The sequence below is a fragment of the Aethalodelphis obliquidens genome, unplaced genomic scaffold (genome assembly GCF_003676395.1).
Source record: "Aethalodelphis obliquidens isolate GAN/ISIS:26980383/991018 unplaced genomic scaffold, ASM367639v1 scaffold39, whole genome shotgun sequence".
Lineage (NCBI taxonomy): Eukaryota > Metazoa > Chordata > Mammalia > Artiodactyla > Delphinidae > Aethalodelphis > Aethalodelphis obliquidens.
Window position 1 is genome coordinate 12105385 of NW_020837983.1, and position 19826 is coordinate 12125210.

At 36.1% G+C, this 19826-nt stretch overlaps 1 protein-coding gene across 1 annotated transcript in view; it reads right to left on the minus strand.

The window, feature by feature from the left end:
- RRM2B (ribonucleotide reductase regulatory TP53 inducible subunit M2B) overlaps window positions 1-19826 on the minus strand; it is a 33955-nt gene that overhangs the window by 5010 nt on the left and 9119 nt on the right. Inside the window, exons 2-7 of the mRNA XM_027131545.1 lie at window positions 19527-19682; window positions 15896-16012; window positions 15019-15152; window positions 14344-14438; window positions 11539-11672; window positions 346-450 (exon numbers count right to left, since the gene is read on the minus strand). Coding sequence (XP_026987346.1) covers window positions 346-450; window positions 11539-11672; window positions 14344-14438; window positions 15019-15152; window positions 15896-16012; window positions 19527-19682 — 741 coding nt within the window. The remainder of the gene's footprint in view (window positions 1-345; window positions 451-11538; window positions 11673-14343; window positions 14439-15018; window positions 15153-15895; window positions 16013-19526; window positions 19683-19826) is intronic.

The following is a 19826-nucleotide window of genomic DNA, read 5'->3' on the forward strand; positions in this document are numbered from 1 at the left end:
CCATCACTGCCCGCTAGCAGCTAAAAACCTAGAGAGCTAAGATAATTAAAATAGTTTGTTATGGCATGAAATTTGACAGATCAATGAGACAAAAAAATAGTCCTGAAACAAATTATAGTATACATAAGATCTTAATATATAATAAAGACTGACTTATAAACCAAATTATAAGTTGACATAATAACTGCAATACATCATCTATTGGTACTGCCAGGTTGACCATATAATATTGCTGACACCTATTTTGACCTACAAAATGGCAATTTCATGTGTCAACCTAATGAAATAATGGTACAAACATCAAAGAAAGAGAGATGTGCTAATTATGTAAGCTTTCCTGCTTACCTGCTCAATTTCAACAGCATTAACAATGATCTCCCTAACCCTTTCTTCTGAAGGCTTATTTACTAAGTATTGAAACATCAGGCAAGCAAAGTCACAGTGAAGCCCCTAAAATAGAAGAAAAATATCACTGTCAAAGGACGTTTAATCAGCTATTTTCCACACAGTGATGCATCAGGCATTATATAAAGTAGTTAGGAATGCAACACCGAACTTCTGGAAGACAGAAGAAGGATTAACAGGGTCAGGAACTTCTTTTCTTCAAGCCTTATTAAAATGCCAATTATAATAACCTATAATGAAAAATTTTCAATGCCAGCAAATCTCAGTTCATTAACATGAAAGAAGAATTAATTAACAACAAATCTGCAACCAAAAGCATTTTGGAAAGGAAAACAAAGAAGAATCAAAATGCAAATTCGCTCATTTTTAGTGTTTTTTAAAAAATTAAGAAATGATTGAAAAACAATTAAGTATTTAAAGAACAGGTGAAACTCACAGATTTCAAAAACACAAGTTATATTAAACAAGAATGGCTCAAGATAGAAATAAATTCAGTGTAATGAAAATGGAAACTGAAGAATTAAGGATACCATCTGAAGCTGTATAAAGCAGAAATGACATTGCAGATAACTCAACGACAAAAGAAAGCAAAATTGTGAAATACCTTGAGAACAGAATAGTTATGCAAATATATGAAGTGATATAGAAATTAAATAATTGGAGAACAGAATAGTTATGCAAATATATGAAATGATATAGAAATTAAATAATTGGAGAACAGAGCAAGGAGATTCAACCTACAATAATCGGGATTTCAAAACACAGAACAGATGGTATAAAGCTGAAAACAACAGACGAAAATTTCAAAAAAAACAAAAAGAGAAAGGTCAGAGACATAGAAAGATGATGGAGTTCTAAACAAAATTAACAATTAGAGACAGACAACAAGGCAGAGTCAATTAACATTTCTAAACTACAAAGAAAAAGAAATGAATCTGTAAGCCAACAAGGGAGGAGAAGGTGGAAGGACTACACACTTTAGAGGATTACAAATCAGAGCTGCTTAGCTTTTTCTAAATGAAACAACAAAAACCCAGACAATTGAAAGATAAGACTCAAATCAAGGGTTGTTTTCCAAGGATTATTTACCTAGTTAAATTGTTATTCCCAGAAGAAACCATTAGGAAAAAACCTCTTTAAATAGCTAATCTTAGAAAATTTACTAGTGAAACATACCCCCTCCACTTGACTCAAGAGGATATTTCAAATTACCAAAGGCTGAATTTCAAATGAACTGCTGAAAGGTGACAACGTAGTGTTGATTAGAACCGACAGCTAGCTACCTATTACAGAGATGAGTAAGTCAAAGGCAGGCACTTGTAATTGTTAAATCAATAAGGGAATAAAATTAATTTCGAGGTTTAAAGCGACTCTAATCAAAATCCTAGTGGGGTTGTTTTTAAGTTAAAAAATTAATCTGGAAGACTAAATGGGCAGAATCTTTTAAGAACACTTTAAAAATAAAACTTATGAGATTTAGCCTACTAATTATCAAAACATAAAAAACTACAGTAATTAAAATAGTTTATTATGGCATGATATTGACATATAGGTTAATGAAAAAGAAAAAGCCCTGAAACAGATTTTAGTATACTTGAAGTCTTAATATATAATAAAGAAGACATCACAAGTCAATGGAGAAGGAAGGATTACCTAAAGAGAATTGGAAAAACTTCCGAAGAGTGTGTGAAATAAAATTAAGTTACATTCTAACTTATCCTATGCTTTATTTATATTACATTCCATACTTGTACTAAAGAAATTTCAATGACATTAAAGAGTTAAATGTTCAAAACCAAAGTATGTGTGACTATTTAACTCATCTCTGAAAGTAGATCCCACGAATTTCAGGGTTTTGTACATTAAAAGAACAAACAGGGGACACACAATTTTTGAGGGCAGGAGCCCACTGTGTCCCCCTTTGCCTGGCAAAGTAATAGAGCTATCCTCTTCTACTTCACCCAAAACTCTGTCCCCTGAGATTCGATTTGGCACGGGTATACAGAGAGGCCAAGCTTTCGGTAACAATTTTGGTGATCACCAAGGGACTGCCTCGGGGACGGTCCGGGGGGGTGTCCCTAGAAGCCAGATCACCTGGGACGCTTGCCTGGAGGCCGAGCCCCCAGTCATAACCCTGTCTGCCATCCTGGCAGCTGGAACTCTGAGGTGGGAATAGACAGAGGAAGAGGGACCGCCCTAGCAACTGCCAAGGCCCTTTTTGCCTTGAGGACATTCCTCTCTTCCTCTCTTCCTCCTGCCTGGACCGCCCTGGACGTCCTACTCCTAGGAATTGTTTTGGGGAAGCAGAAAAGATAGCGTCTGATGTCGCAACACCTCTGCCAGAATCTGGGTAAGTCCCTGGGAGTGCACTCCCAGGCTCCTTCAATTTTGTCCCTCTGAAGAACTTTTGGTTCCATCTGGGGAACGTTTGGTTCCCATCTGGGGATTTTCTGTTTCAGAAATCCCACCTGTAAGGCGCAGCTTAGACAAAGGTCATGGGATAAGTAGGACTTGGAAGCAACCACTCTGAGCTTTGTGCTGTCTGTTTTTTTCTGGCATAAGGCTTCCGTCTGCTGGCGAGGGTTCTGTTTTGTTTTCAGTCCGCTCGTGAATGTTCTATCAATCAAATATAGGAAGTGCTCCTTCTTTTTCTTCTCCTTCTTCTTCTTTTCCTTCTCCTCCTTCTTCCTCCTCTCCTTCTTCTCCGTTTTCTTTTTTTCTCCTTCTCCTTCTTCCTCTTCCCCTTCCCCTCCTTCTCCTCCTCTTTCTCCAACTGATAGCCCCCTGGGAAAAATCTTGGCAGACTCAACGACCTATAGTTCTAAACCTATAACTAGGAAAAAAATGAAATTCTATTGTAATTCTGTTTGGCCAACGTACGTTCTTGAAAATGAGGAAAGATGGTCTTTGTTTTTTTTCGTTGTTGTTGTTGTTTTTTGCGGTATGCGGGCCTTTCACTGTTGTGGCCTCTCCCATTGCGGAGCTTAAGCTCCGGACGCGCAGGCTCAGCGGCCCTGGCTCACGGGCCCAGACGCTCTGCGGCATGTGGGATCTTCCCGGACCAGGGCACGAACCCGTGTCCCCTGCATCCGCGGGCGGACTCCCAACCATTGCGCCACCAGGGAAGCCCAAATGAGGAAAGATGGTCTTTGAATGGTAGCCTAAATTATTATACTATTCTCCAGCTAGAGCTGTTTTGTCATAGGAATAGAAAGACAGGAGAAATTCCATATGTTCAAGCATTCACGCAGTTACATAATAAAAGTGAGCAGCTAGGTAACAAGCTGATGGTACAAAGAGAAAGGAAAGTCATTTTGCCTAGAGCTGGTTGTTTCTGAAGGGAAAAGAAAATAAGGAAGACTGAGAAAAGAGTTGTACATGTTTTGTTCATGGGACCATGTTTGTTGTAAGTATGCATGTCAGTACATTGACCGGTTGAGACGTCTTTGAATAACAGGGCTCACGTGTGACAACATCAGGGAATCCGTCCTATTGTGTCTGGTTTTGCCTGTGGCAGAATGTTGGTTGGGATTTTCCCTTCTGGACTAGCCTTGTTATGGGTGATCAGAGCTCTGTTCCATCTTATAACACCCCACCCAGGGTATTTTTACAAAATTGGAAGATCTTCAGCTATTCCCCCATGAAAAGGAATTGTTATTTCTCTCCCCCTGTGCCTGGGCCCGCCAGAACACGTATTTTATCTAGACCATCTCTAGTTCCTGAGACTGAAGAAAAAGGCAGGGAAAGAAGGCCTTTTTAAACTCAAGCAAAAAAATTCAGATCTCTGGTTCAGTCTTTACATAAAAGTTAACCTGTAAATGAGCTCTATCTAATTGACTTAAAAGTAAACACTTACAAATTATATCTAAATGTCTAGAAAAATGGCCAAGATAAATTTTAGGACCACATGATCTGGGAAATATTCAGTACTGAATTAATATCTGCTATTGAAGGTGGCTTAAGCTTGTTGGTTTGATTAATATAGACATGTCTTTAGAGTCATCAATGTTAAGTAATGCAAGTGAGATAAGAGCTTTTGGGTAAACTCTTTAGGAATAATTCTCCATAAGAAAGCACATGTTTTTAAAGTTGTGCATGATCAGGATTTTCAAAGATTGGGTTAAATCTATTTGGGTAAATGGATTTTGTTGGGAGTGGGCCAGGGCAAGACCAGATTCCTATTTGCCCTTGAAATCTGTTCACTTTGTATAAAATGAGTAAGTATTGTTTGGCAGTTTCTAAAGGTTCTTTTGATCTCCAGCTAACTTTGAGATTCTTCAGAGGGCCCCTGAGGCATCTCAGAGAGAAATATTTAACTAGGATTATTTGGTATGTTAAATTAAATGTAATCAGTCAAGTTAAATGTAATCCTGGTTATTGTAACCAAGTTTCTTTACCAATTACATTGCAGTCAGATGCTTAACTGAGCCCTTTTAAGTTTTTCTGCTGCTGTACTCTGATGCTTTTGCAAAGGTACTTCATCTTCAAGAAGACTTATGTGAAGGACCCCTTTTGACAAATACAGGTCTCTGATAAATTTCATATCATACAGCTGAGCTGGTTAAGAAATTTTAAAATCTTAATGGAGAATCTGATGGCTTCATAAAAAGTTAGCAAAAGGATTAGTTACCGAGTGGGCTGATAAATAACGTTTATGGTTTTCCCAGACATAGGGAAGCCCTTCCCCTCAAGCTACTTAAGACTTAGAACAATTGGGTAAATTACACCTCTGTAGGAAAAACTGAAATATTCTTTTATCTCTGCCTAGTCCCTCCAGAAATTGGAGACTCTTGGGTTATGAAAATGGGGGTAATTTTAGAGAAAAGGATTATGTTTCAATAGATATGAAATTCTAGTTCTGTTAATTGAAGTTTGAATTTATGAAAGTTGTTGTGTTAGTCACACTTTTGCCCTGATGTTTAGGAGGAAAGGAAAACTACCCAGTGAAGGTATCAGAGTGTAATTACTCATCATGTACCACTGCTTGTTTTAGGTCTATTGCTGAAAGCACATGTACAATGCTTGTGTGACAATTGGGTATAAATGATAAAATGTATAGCCTATAAAGCATGTCCTCATTAACATACCTCTGTGCTTGCTTGTTCACTATACTTGATCAGTTTTCCCCCAATGTGGATTGACTAGGTAAATACAAAGGAGGCCTAGCACCAAGGGACATGATCTACACCTGGGGCAAACAGCTGAATCACCCTGGCACCAAGGGACAGATATTTTGATCATCAATGTCTTCTACTGGAAGACTTGCAATCAAAAGGGGAAATGAAAGAAAAAAATCTGCACATATTGAGGTATGAGGAAGTCACTCTGGTCTATACATGGTTTAACTTTAAAAAGCGGTAAAAAGTGGCCTGTTTTGTGACCTTTCAGACGTGCATTGTACATCTGCTTTAACATTGACATGGGGAATGCATTTGAAAGTCAAAATGGAGTAATTATGATAAAACTACATGACCATTGTGGATGTGATTTCAGACACATTCATTCCTGTATTGTTGTAAACTTGGGATTTTCTGAGCTATGTCAAACTCAAGGATGCCACAAGGATTTAAAAATTCCCCCACCCTCTTCAATGAGATTTTGGCTAAAGATTTAAGAGGATTACACCTGGATCAAGGTTGAGTAGAAGCCTTTCCAGCCAGAAGGGAAAAAGTAGTAACAGTAAAAAAGAGAAACATCTCTAACACAGGAAGAAAAAAATTAAACAGTATGTACAACAGACTGGTCAACTGTTAACTGTATGCATGGATGAGTTTATGTTCCACAGGTCTCCCCCTCACCTGGAAGCTCTCTTGCATCCCCTCAAAGCAGGAGACAAGGTGCTGCTGAAAGTATGGAAAGAGCAAGGACCTAAGCAGCAGCTTAAAGAGAAACAGAAGGGATCCTAGGAAGGGATCCTATAACATTCTTCTTACTACTCACGTCTCTCTAAAATGGAATGGAGTAAAGCCATGGGTACATCACACCAGAGTAAGATTACCAGAGACTGACCAGCCAAGCCTGCCTACAGCCAGCGAGCAGACTCCCGAGAAGTGGACATCTCACCCTTCGGGAAACTTAAGTATTTGTTCCGACAAGCGGAATGAAAATTCTGTTTTCTTAGCCTTTCTCATACCTTCTACCTATAGATTCATATGCTGATTCTTTTCGATAATTCTAACGGCTAGATATGTGGTCAGCTTCCTATTTCCAGGTCTTCAGGATTGCCTTGATGGGTTTTCACCATACAAGGGATAGTTTGGAAACAACTGGCTACAACAAGTCTCTCCTAAGTACCAGTTCCAAACTGGCCTTCAGACCTATCCTGAATTCCTAAGGGAATGAGATCCATTCTGTCTACTAAAGTTCCAGTCGTCACTCTTACCTCTAACCGGACCAAGGAATTGAGATCTTAATCATATAAGACTCGGATCCAGGATGTGGAACTCAAATATGTTTAATTTGTTATCTATTGCCCCAAAATTAGGCAGGACTATGCCCCATCTGAGCAGGAAGTAGTCAGAACAGTCATCACCCACTTCCCTGAAAGATTTGGGGAAAGATAAAAACCGAAGTAAGGATTAAAACCAAGTCTTCCTAAAACAGGGTTCCTCCGTTTATGATTAACATCTCTATCCAAAATGATTGTTCCCTTTCTTGTCCAATATCTGTCCTCAAGATTGAGGAATATCAAAGAAAAGGGTGGAGTGAAACTGAGTGAGGCCCTTTGGGGCTCCCAGGCTTGGAGGCCCTTTTGTCCCCCATTTCTTGTAGGCAAGACTCCAGCCTCCATGACCTTCCCTGAGTTCCAAAGGGCAGATTCGAACAGAGAAATGTAGTTTTCTTCGAGGTCAGGAGCCCACTGTGTCCCCCTTTGCCTAGCAAAGAAATAAAGCTATCCTCTTCTACTTCGCCCCCCCCCCAAAAAAAAAGAACAAACAAAATTAAAAAGCAAACGACAAACTGGGAAAATATTTGCAGTAAATATAACAAAATTCATATTTTATATTATATTCATGTGATAAATATAACAAACTCAATAAACAAATACTTATTGAAAGAGCCCAATCAGTTACTGTGCATTGGGAATATATACCGACGGTAATAAAAGCAAAAGACCAGAACAGGTAACTACAGAAAAAAAGACAAATGACTAGTATCACTATGAAAACAATGTTCAATCTAAGCAGTAATCAGATAAATGCAACTAAAACTAATAATGAGATACTAACTACTCCTATCAAATTTATCCAATATTTAACAAGTAAATCTGGTAAGGGTATAGTAAGAAAAGACATGTTCATATATTGTTAGGCGGGGCTACAAATTGTTATCTGATTTCTGGAAAGAAATCTGCAAGTGAGTATGATGGCCTTTAAAATGTTCATGCCTTATACTCTAGTAGTTTTATTTCTAGGGAATCTACCTTAGGAAAATAGTATGAAATTGAGACAAAGCTTATATACAAAGATAGTCATTTTGCATTATAGCAAAACAAACAAACAAAAAACCAGGAAACGACCTAAATTTCTACTTATAGCCAAATAAATGATACATGTACTCATTAGGATATGTAATATATAATCTAACAAAACTGTTTCTGAAAAATGCTTAATGTCATAGAATAATGTTCATAATATTCTGCTTAGTGAAAAAAGATGATCTTAGCTCAAAAAAATATGAAAAACGCAGAATATCTCAAATTATAAAAATATGTTTGTATATATTTACATAGGTTTAAATGTAGGAAATTGTCCAGAAGGAAATACAACATATGGAAGGTGGCTATCTCTGCGTGTTGAGACTGAATGATTTTATTCTCTTAATTCTCTATAATAATCATATATAACATTAATAATAAAAATTATTAGAAATTTAAAGACACAAAACAACACAAAGTAATTATACAAAGCATTTTTTTTTCTTTTGGCCATGCCATGCAGTTTGCAGGATCTTAGTTCCCCAACCAGGGATTGAACCTGCTCCCCCTTAGCAGTGAAAGCACAGAGTCCTAACCACTGGACTATGAGGGGATTCCCAAAAAGTACTTTTACATATTGTTTCATTGCATTTTAACAAAAGCCTGTTAAGGTGTATAACTGAAGAAACTGAGGCTCAGAGAAGTTAAGTAACTTGACAAGGTCTCTTTAGAAATAAGCTGAGGAGCCAGGATTAGTCAATCAATGTGACCCAAATGGCTATAATGGTCTAACACTGAGAACACAAAGATAAATGACAAGGCTTCTGCACTCAAGGAACTTGAGTCCAGTAGAGGAGAGAGACAAGAGTGCAATAGAAAACTACTAGAGCTAATCAATGAATTTGATAAAGTAGCAGGATACAAAATTAATGCACAGAAGTCTCTGGCATTCTTATACACTAATGATGAAAAATCTGAAAGTGAAATTAAGAAAACACTCCCATTTACCATTGCAACAAAAAGAATAAAATATCTAGGAATAAACCTATGTAAGGAGACAAAAGACCTGTATGCAGAAAATTATAAGACACTGATGAAAGAAATTAAAGATGATACAAATAGATGGAGAGATATACCATGTTCTTGGATTGGAAGAATCAACATTCTGAAAATGACTCTACTACGCAAAGCAATCTACAGATTCAATGCAATCCCTATCAAACTACCACTGGCATTTTTCACAGAAGTAGAACAAAAAAATTTCCCAATTTGTATGGAAACACAAAAGATCCCGAATAGCCAAAGCAATCTTGAGAAAGAAAAACAGCTGGAGGAATCAGGCTCCCAGACTTCAGACTATACTACAAAGCTATAGTAATCAAGACAGTATGGTACTGGCACAAAAACAGAAATATAGATCAATGGAACTGGATAGAAAGCCCAGAGATAAACCCACGCACATATGGTCACCTTATCTTTGATAAAGGAGGCAAGAATATACAATGGAGAGAAGACAGCCTCTTCAATAAGTGGTGCTGGGAAAACTGGACAGGTACATGTAAAAGTATGAAATTAGAACACTCCCTAACACCACACACAAAAATAAACTCAAAATGGATTAAAGACCTAAATGTAAGGCCAGACACTATAAAACTCTTAGAGGAAAACATAGGCAGAACACTCTATCAGATAAATCACAGCAAGATCCTTTTTGACCCACCTCCTAGAGAAATGGAAATAAAAACAAAAATAAACAAATGGGACCTAATGAAACTTAAAGCTTTTGCACAGCAAAGGAAACCATAAACAAGATGAAAAGACAACCCTCAGGATGGGAGAAAATATTTGCAAATGAAGCAACTGACAAAGGATTAATCTCCAAAATTTACAAGCAGCTCATGCAGCTCAATAACAAGAAATCAAACAACCCAATCCAAAAATGGGCAGAAGACCTAAATAGACATTTCTCCAAAGAAGATATACAGATTGCCAACAAACACATGAAAGAATGCTCAACATCATTAATCAGTAGAGAAATGCAAACCAAAAGTACAATGAGATATCATCGCACACCAGTCAGAATGGCCATCATCAAAAAATCTAGAAACAATAAATGGTGGAGAGGGTGTGGAGAAAAGGGAACACTCTTGCACTGTTGGTGGGAATGTAAATTGATACAGCCACTGTGGAGAACAGTATGGAGGTTCCTTAAAAAACTACAAATAGAACTACCATATGACCCAGCAATCCCACTACTGGGCATATACCCTGAGAAAACCATAATTCAAAAAGAGTCATGTACCAAAATGTTCATTGCAGCTCTATTTACAATAGCCAGGACATGGAAGCAACCTAAGTGTCCATCAACAGATGAATGGATAAAGAAGATGTGGCATATATATACAATGGAATATTACTCAGCCATAAAAAGAAACGAAATTGAGTTATTTGTAGTGAGGTGGATAGACCCACAGTCTGTCATACAGAGTAAAGTAAGTCAGAAGGAGAAAACCAAATACTGTATGCTAACACATATATATGGAATCTAAGAAAAAAAAATGTCATGAAGAATCTACGGGTAAGACGGGAATAAAGACACAGACCTACCAGAAAATGGACTTGAGGATATGGGGAGGGGGAAGGGTAAGCTGTGACAAAGTGAGAGAGTGGCATGGACATATATACACTACCAAACGTAAAATAGATAGCTAGTGGGAAGCAGCCGCATAGCACAGGGAGATCAGCTAGGTGGTTTGTGACCACCTAGAGGGGTGGGATAGGGAGGATGGGAGGGAGGGAGACACAAGAGGGAAGAGATATGGGAACATATGTATATGTATAACTGATTCACTTTGTTATAAAGCAGAAACTAACACACCATTGTAAAGCAATTAAACTCCAATAAAGATGTTAAAAAAAAAAAAAAAGAAGTGCAATACATGTTATGGACTCTAAGGTAGGGACAAGTTCAGGTTTCAAAGGAATACATAGAGCAAAGAGTGGTCAGTTTTATCTAATTGGGGTAGGAAAGTTTTAAGTGGCAACTTGTGAGAAGGTAATCAACAGATGAAAACAAAAATGGTAGAAAAGATGGAAAGAGTGTTGCAGATAGAGGGAGACAAGATTTAGTGACTGACTGGATATAGCAAAAAAAAAAAAAAAAAGAAGAAGCAATCTAAAATGACTCCCAAATTTCAAATTCGTATGACTGGGTAGAAGGTAGAGGCACTCAATGAGACAGAGAAAACAGGAAGAACACATTTCAGGAGAAAGATGATGAGCTTGATACTAGGTTTGAGATATCTGTGGAGCCTTCCAGGAGAAAACGTCTATCATGCACTTGAATTTATGGGTTTGGAGCTCAGGAAAGAATAACCAGGCTACAGATAAAGTTTTAATTGTTATGAGCATCTAGGTGGCAGCTGATTCCATGGGAATAAATAAGATCAGCCAGGAGGTCATGTATAGGGAAGGAGAGCGACCAAAGTGGGAACCCAGGAGTACATTGGTACATAAGGATGGGCAGAGATTGAGGAGGAACAGTAAGAGAGGTAGGAAGAAAACACAGATTCTTAAAATCCAAGGAAGAAATGACTTCCTGTTTTATTTTAATTAACAGGATATTTGTGTCACCATAAGTATTTTCAGCAGAAGGAAAAATAAATGAACAGCAGCTATGATTACAAATATAAGTAGAAGAATACTTCATTCCTTACTTCATCTCTGCTGATGAGTTCATTGGAAAAAGTAAGTCCAGGCATAAGTCCTCTTTTCTTTAGCCAGAATATAGCAGCAAAAGATCCCGAGAAGAAAATTCCTTCTACAGCAGCAAAGGCCACCACCCTTTCCCCTGGGAGACAAAAAATAGTCTCACTTTCTGAAATATCATATACTGCAGACATTTTCAAGCTTATATATGTATAATATATACTTTTACATATATTTTTTAATAATAATATCACAACTGTTTTGCCAAGAAACACAATCAACAAGTTAGTGCTGTGGCCAAGTCTTCAGAGGAGGAAGTTTGCCACCTCTACCTACTAGAGCAGAAAGGTATGTCAACTTCAGGTCTTAGGTCCAACACTGGACTCCTGCAGGTCTTGGAATGTGGACAAAGGAGAGCCTTCCACACGCAAAAATGAGGTGATATATCTGTGCACCACACATGCCTGTGAGTGCAGGTACGTGTTTGTTTTTTTTTTTTGCAGGTACGTGTTTGTGAATGCAATATGTACATACATGTATGTTTGAACACTATGCTCTGTTGACCCTTTTGAAAACAAAAATAGCTCTTTAGACTAGTGACTTATTTGTTTTAGGATGGAGAGTTATCATTAATTTAACATAGATTACTATATTTTCATCTTGCTATTAATAAGATAATAGGTATAACTGATTCATTTTTAATTGACATAAATGTGATGTCATGTGAATGTTCATCTATAAGGGAACTAGACTATAATTTTATACAAACTTTGAATAAGAGGAACATTGTCATTTTAACTATTCTATGCATTCACATGAATGCTACAGAATGAAAATCATAACAGAAATAATTATAGAAGGCTATTCTTTTTGGAGAAGATTAAAGGATTATGAGGGGTAAATTTTACAAATTTTCAAGAATAGATGTGAGCTACAAATGTTCCAAAACATTTCTTCTAAAAGCTATAACGAATTGTAAAGGCCTCATGATTTTAGATAGGAAAGTAGGATGTATTTTTAAGATACAGCTAACCTCTATGATACAATGCAATAAGATTGTGTAACTCATACTTATTTTGATGTTTGAAATGTAATTTCATTACGTATATTAAGGTTGAATCTATATATTTAATGTTTTAAAGTTCTTTAAAGATATTTTAAAAAACTAAGCAGTATATCTCACTTTTTAAAAAAACTAAGCAGATTGTCACAGGATGACTGCCACCCTCCTCTATTTTCTCTATTTCTAGGTTACTTCTTTGGTAGTATCATGAAAGACATGCTTTCTGTGAGCCTGTCCATCATTTTCTATCCACACTAATCTTTTCAGTGCATATTGAACACCTTGACGTTTCCCTTTGTTTTTCTCTAAAGCCAATGTTTCTCAAAATGTGCTTCTCAATCCACTTGTGAGAAAATCAGCTGAGTATAAAATGCAGATCACTCTCTGGTGAGGACCAGGAATCGGCAGGATTTTTCCACAAATTCTCCAGATGATTTTATGCACACTGAGAATCACTGCTTTTCTCATTCTTGAAATGAACTGAAAGCAATGCAGACATATATGTTTCTTCCCTGATACACTACATCTTGCCCATATCTTACACTACATCACTGGTTCTTGACGTGTGGTCCAGGGATCCCTGGAGATCCACAGACCCAGGAGGTCTGTGAAGTCAAAACTATTTTCATAGTAATAATAAGACACTATTTATCTTTTTTACCATCATTCTCTCATGAATATACAGTGGTGTTTTCCAAAGGCTACACAACATATTCACAACAATCTGAAAAGCCTGGTAAAATACTTCTCCTTTTTCTAACTACATATCTGAAGGAGGTTGGATTTTCTTTATATACTTCAACCAAAACAACATTCTGCAACAAATTGAATGCAGAAGCAGATATAATCCAGCTATCCTCCTATTAAGTCAGACATTAAAGAGATTTGCAAAAATAAAAAACTAGGCCATTCTCATTCCAGTGAGAATGGAATGGCCAAAACTAGGCCATTCCAATTTTTTGGGAAAATACAGTGTTTCTTTTCATAAATATACATTATTTATTTCAAACTGCAATGGGTTATTACTGTTAATTTAATATGCATTAATAATTAAATATTTTGAAATTTTCTCGGCTTTAATTTCTAATATGAAAATATCAATAGATATAACCAGTCCTCAATAATTTTTAAGAGTGCAAAGGAGTACTTAGACCAAAAATTTTGAGACCTCTTTCCCCACATGATGAATAAAACCAGAAAGTAAAGACAACCAATTGTGAAATAAATAAGAAAGGTACTTAGAGCTATTTAAATTAAATATCTGAATATTTTAATTAAATGTAATAAATATTTATATTATAAGAAACAATGTTAATCGCTTCCGTAAAAAAATGTTATTGGATCTCAACTCACCCAAAAGGGTGTTTGTGTTTAACTTATCTGTGAAAAATAAGCCTGTTATTGCAAACTGTTTCTTGCCTTAGTTGAGTGCACTAATTGACATATTTGTTCCCTGAAAAATGTTAAGACTTTGACTTGCTTTATTTTAGGGAAAATAAACATTACTGAAAGCATATAGTCTTGCTCTAATATTCTTGTCAGAGTCTATGTGACTGATTCTTATTTACCTGTAATTATGCGCTGACATTTAACCTCTCAACTTTCAATTTAATAAACAGAATAGATAATAGATTTAGATTATTTTTCACCAGTTTCGAATTAATTCTTAGGAATAGTGATACTACACCATGTAAAATAGCATTGTATAACCCAAGGCTAATTTGATCATATATAAATTAAAGCTACATACCAAAAGTAGATTTTCTATCTGCTATCCATCGCAAGGCCCAATCTGCTTTTTTCTTAACATATGGCATTGTTTCAATTGCATTAAATAAAAATTCCCTGTAAAAACAAAAGATTAATGGCAAAGTTTTTTTTTTTTTTTTTTTTTTTTTTTTTTTTTTTTTTTTATCTTTGGCTGCGCCACACAGCTTGCAGGTCTTAGTTCCCCGACCAGGGATTGAACCCGGGCCCTCAGCAGTGAAAGTGCCAAGTCCTAACCACTGGACCACCAGGGAATCTCCAATTTACTTGTTTTTAATCAGACTATATTTGATTCTATGCAATTCTATGGTATGCAACAGACCTGTAGTTTTTCTGTATTTTTGCATGTCCATAAAATATAGAAGTGAAAGTAAAACTCAAATTAGTGCTTTGGATCTGGTCTTATACAAAATTGACTAAATTAGAATATTTAATTTCTAAACAGAACAGTGTGTGAACAGTTTTTTAAGATATACTATCCAAAGATTTACTGGTCCTATACAAGTTTTTTTTAATCTAACACATTATTAAGCAATAGAAAATATTGTACTCCTAAACTTCCATATTTGAATAATCTTTCCCTAATATTTAGTTCCTTAATATTAACATAATCAAGCAATAGGATAAACCTTTGTAAATAAAATCCCAGCAGTAATACCTTTTCTTAGGATCTCTGATGTAAGTGTCTATTAGCAAACTGTACATCTCTGAGTGAACATTTTCGATGAGAATTTGAAAGCCATAGAAACAGCGAGCCTCTGGAACCTGCACCTCCTGACTAAAGCGCTCCACCTAAGAAGATAAGGGAAACAAATATATCCAATTCTATGGGCTCTCATTAAACACTGCAAATCAGAATCTGGACATCAGAATTACCACTTAAAAATCACCTGTCATGCCACAGACAGGTCAGAAAGACCTTATGAATTATTTTAAGCAGTACTACTTAATCCATCAACCCTCCACAATTAGTTGCATACTATATTCTTAAGCAATTAAATAAACTGACCTATTAGGTGGAGATACTGCCTATAAAGCCAAATAAATTTTAGAACATCTACCAAAAATAATTATTTTGCTTTGTAGAATTGACCTTAATTAGATCTACTGAAGCCCCTACAAGCTTATAATGAAAGTTTGCATCTTCCCATTCTTTTTAATAAGAAAGCATGTCTTCTAACCAACCATAATAGAAGTTTAAAAATGGGAAGCCAGACCCAGTGCTCTATGGCAGAGCTCTGGAAAGATTATTAAGGTGCAGGTTCTCTATTAGGATTACTATCTAAGGGTAAAATCAAACTCATGCTTATGCCTTGTAAGTAGTTTTGATTGGTACAATATGCTTGATTTCATGATATTTTGGGGGTTCAAATAACAGAAATGTATCCTTGCCTCTGACACTTCATCAGAAAAAATGTTTTCAAGAGTTAAGTTCATTTCTTAGACATCATTTTTCAGACTCAGTCTGATTATCTTACCACCATTACTATCATTTAACTGCTGAATGAGAACAAAAGTGGAAACAAAAATCTTACCAAATTTTCATTCACAATTCCGTCACTGGCTGCAAAAAAGGCTAAGATGTGAGAGATAAAATACTTCTCTTCTGATTTAAGCTTGTTCCAGTGAGGGAGATCCTTTGATAAATCAACCTGAAATAAAAAGATTTTCGAAAGTTTTAACTTAAATTCTTCTCAAAGTATGGAAAACTGACTTCCATTTCAAAGTTAAGGTGGGACATCTCATTGGCAGTAAAATGTGAAAAAGAAAAAAATTTCATCATTCTTGCTATAGACTGAGTATTTGTGTCCCCGCAAAGTCCATATTGAAACCTAATCCTCAATGTGATGATATTTGGAGGTGGAGCCTTTAGGAAGTGATTAGGTCACCCTCATGAATGGCATTAGTGCCCATATAAAGAGACCTCAGAGAGCTCCTTTGCCCCTTCTGCCATGTGAGGACATAGCAAGAAGACAGCTGTCTATGAAACAGGAAGCAAGCCTTCACCAGATATCAAATCTGCAGGCACCTTGATCTTAGAATCACCAGCCTCCAAAACTGTGAGAAATAAATTTCTGTTGTTTGCAAGCTATCTACTCTATGATATTATTATAGCAGCTCAAACTAAGAAAATTACAAAGGAACAGAACAAAATTAAAACATTATGAAGACATCTATCTTCTAGCTAATTGAGAAGCTGGCCAGGATGTCCTTTCAAAATATTAAAATTAACCTATTCTCACCACAAAAAAGAAATGGTAACTATGTGATGGGACACAGGTGTTAGCTTATACTATGGTGGTAATCATTTTGCCATACATAGTGTATCAAAGCAATACGTTGTACACTTTATACCTACACAATGTTATATGTCAACTATATCAATAAAGCTTGGGGGAAAGCCAAAATCTGGAAGCAATTAAGGAAGGGGCAAAATGGGGAGAGAGTAGAAACAGTCAAGAAGGAACTGAGGTGAATAAACTAATGCCTTTCAGCAGCCATTTCTTTAACATATTATACATATTTACCATTGTGTTAGACAGATAACTAGGCACTTGTTAAGCAATTGTAGCTGCTACCTTACTGCTGACTAATCTACTTTTATACCCAGAAGTAATGTCAGGCACATAACAATCTGGGTTTTAAAACAATTTATAGATATGGCTTCCTCTGGAAATAGAAATATTTTGGAAAATGTTTATTAGAACTAGTCCTTGGAATTAATAGAAATGTATTCTAGAGTTTGGTGAAATTTACAATTGTAAAATAGTCTTTAAATGTACCTTGTAGATATCATTTTGTCTCAGGAAGATCTCTTAAGTATGTTTCATAATAACCTCATAAACATTTGCAATATGTAATTGTCTTTTGTCCTTCTTTTATTTATTCTAACAAAGCCCTAATCTCTTTCACCATTCCAAAAAAAGACTAAAGTTTCATCCTTTCAATCATTTGTGTTCTTTTCCAAAGTCCTTTTTCTCATTACTTTATTTTTTAAATGTTTACTGAGCACCAACTACATGCCAGACACTGTGCTAAATGTTGGGGATACAATGGAGCAGAGAAGAAATATTTGTATACATCTTTTAAAATATGTAAGCTAAAAATCATGTCCTATTCTATTAAGAGTTCACTCGGGTTTAACTGACATCTTCCTGGTTTTTGTGTATTATACTCCTGATACTAAATTTTAATATTACAATATGCTCTCTCTTAAATATTAAACTTACCTACATTAGTCATTTTCCATTCCTAAAAGGTAAAACTTTTCGCCCAGCTTTATCTCATTTGAATAAATTCTCAATTTTACAATCTAAAGATTGATTACAAACTACTGGTTTACAGAACTGCCTGGGTAGCTTTGAAAAAAAAACCCAAACACCAGAACTTTATCTTCTGAATCAAGGCTTCGATGATCAGGCATATTTAGGAATAAAGCTAAATCACTGATAAAACAATGAAGTCTAGAGTCGATTAAACTGTAACTTACATAATTTGTTTAAATGAATAATATGTGGAACTAAAAATGTGTTTGACTTCCCAATTAATTATGTATTTGAATCTATCAGCTGTCTATAAAACATGTACCAACTTTATATTTTAATTTTCAAAAATTAGTGTTTTTTAAGTCATAGTACTACACATATTACATTTCCTAAAAGATGTAAGAAATTTTTTGATGAATTAAAAAAACCCAGGTATCACAAGTACTTTTTTAACATGATGAATGAAAAAGCCACCTATGTACTCTGTTTGTTCTCTTAACCACATCTCACAAAAAACTTTCTAAAAATCACAGTTAGAGACAGTCAGGTGTGCCTAGCACTATGGCCCAATTTGAAAATGCTGAGTTTGGGTTTGGGTTGGTTTTTTGCTCTACATGCCAACTACAATATAACAAAGATGTTAATAACGTTAACAAATATAAAATAACAAAGATGGGTAGGTGGGTAAAATCAATGTAACAGAAGCTTCAAAAATTGGCGCCTTCTGATTTCTAGTATAAATCTCCCCCCTTCTGTGTAAAATAATAGCTTACATTTATTTGGTGCTTGCTAAATGCCAAGTAACATTCTACACATCTAATTAATCCTAACAACCAGAACTAGGTACTATTAGCCCAATTTACTGATGAGGATACACAGAGAGGTTTCACAGAGCAACTTTGCCAGTGGCACAGCTAGTACGAGGTAGAGCCAGGATTTGTACCTAGGCAGCCTGGTTCCAGAGTCTGCATTCTCAACAGCATATGTAAAGAGTCAATTTCTCAAAAAACAGATAAATAAACAGACAGATCCAAATATATCTAAACAAGTAGATATATCTATCTATATAGATAAACATGCACACACAGAGAACAGAGTGCTATACAGGTATCATCCATCATATTCAAAAATGAAGACAATGATTATTTGCAGACTATGGAGCAACCGCTTGCATGACCAACTGCCCTTTTACCAAACCAGCGAGGGTCTTCTGATTTGCTGTGTTCAACTCATTTCCTAGGCGGAAATTGCCACACTACAGGAAAACATTCCACAGCTGTCCTGTCTGTTGGCACAGCTGTGCCAGGTTTGATGTGGCTGAGGGCAGGGCCAGGCTGGGAGGAGCACTGTGAATTCAGGCCAGCACCTCAGAAGCGAGTGCCCTGCCCAGGCAAACTCCCCATGTGACAGCTCCTTCTGCACCATCAGATAAGCCTCTCATCTGAAAGGAGGGTCTCTAAGGCTTTCACTATTTCATGCTTTAGCTATGGCTGCAATTTTATTTATTCCACTAACCATAAGTAAAGACTAGTCTTATTTGGTCACAGCAAACCAAAACTCTGTTTAAAAATGGAAAATGTTCTGAAATATATTGGAGGTAAAATTCTGGCAGACTGAGATGACATTTTTGCAGCAGAAAACATGTTTATAGACAGTAATCTAAACACAAAACATTGCAGAACCCTGTATTTAGTACTATTTAGTACTAATAGTATTTAGTACTATTTAGTACTTAGTACTATTTAGTACAAATAGTATTTGTATTTCAAACATTATCTTATACAACTGATCTTATTCAATGTACCTTATAATGTAAGTTAAACATTTTTAATGTCCTGCAACAGAAAATGTGAACACTGCACTAGAGAACATGTTTGCTGATGACGGTGCTGCTACTTACCTCTTCTGCTGTCCAGAAGGAGGCCTGTGCCTGTTTATACATTTTCCAAATGTCAGGGTACTGGATTGGAAAGATGACAAATCGGCGAGAACTTTTTCTTAGGAGTGGCTCTTCATTTGACTTTGCTTCATTTTCGTTGGTATCTGAAGATAACCTCTGTGAAAAATAAAGTACAAGTACCCATTTTATGGAGAGATTTCCTCTTTATTCACATCTAAACACACATCTGGGGAACTTCGGGAGACAGCATCATTTTGGGAGCCAGTGTCCCCAGCTTGAATCCTTACTGTTATGTGGTAG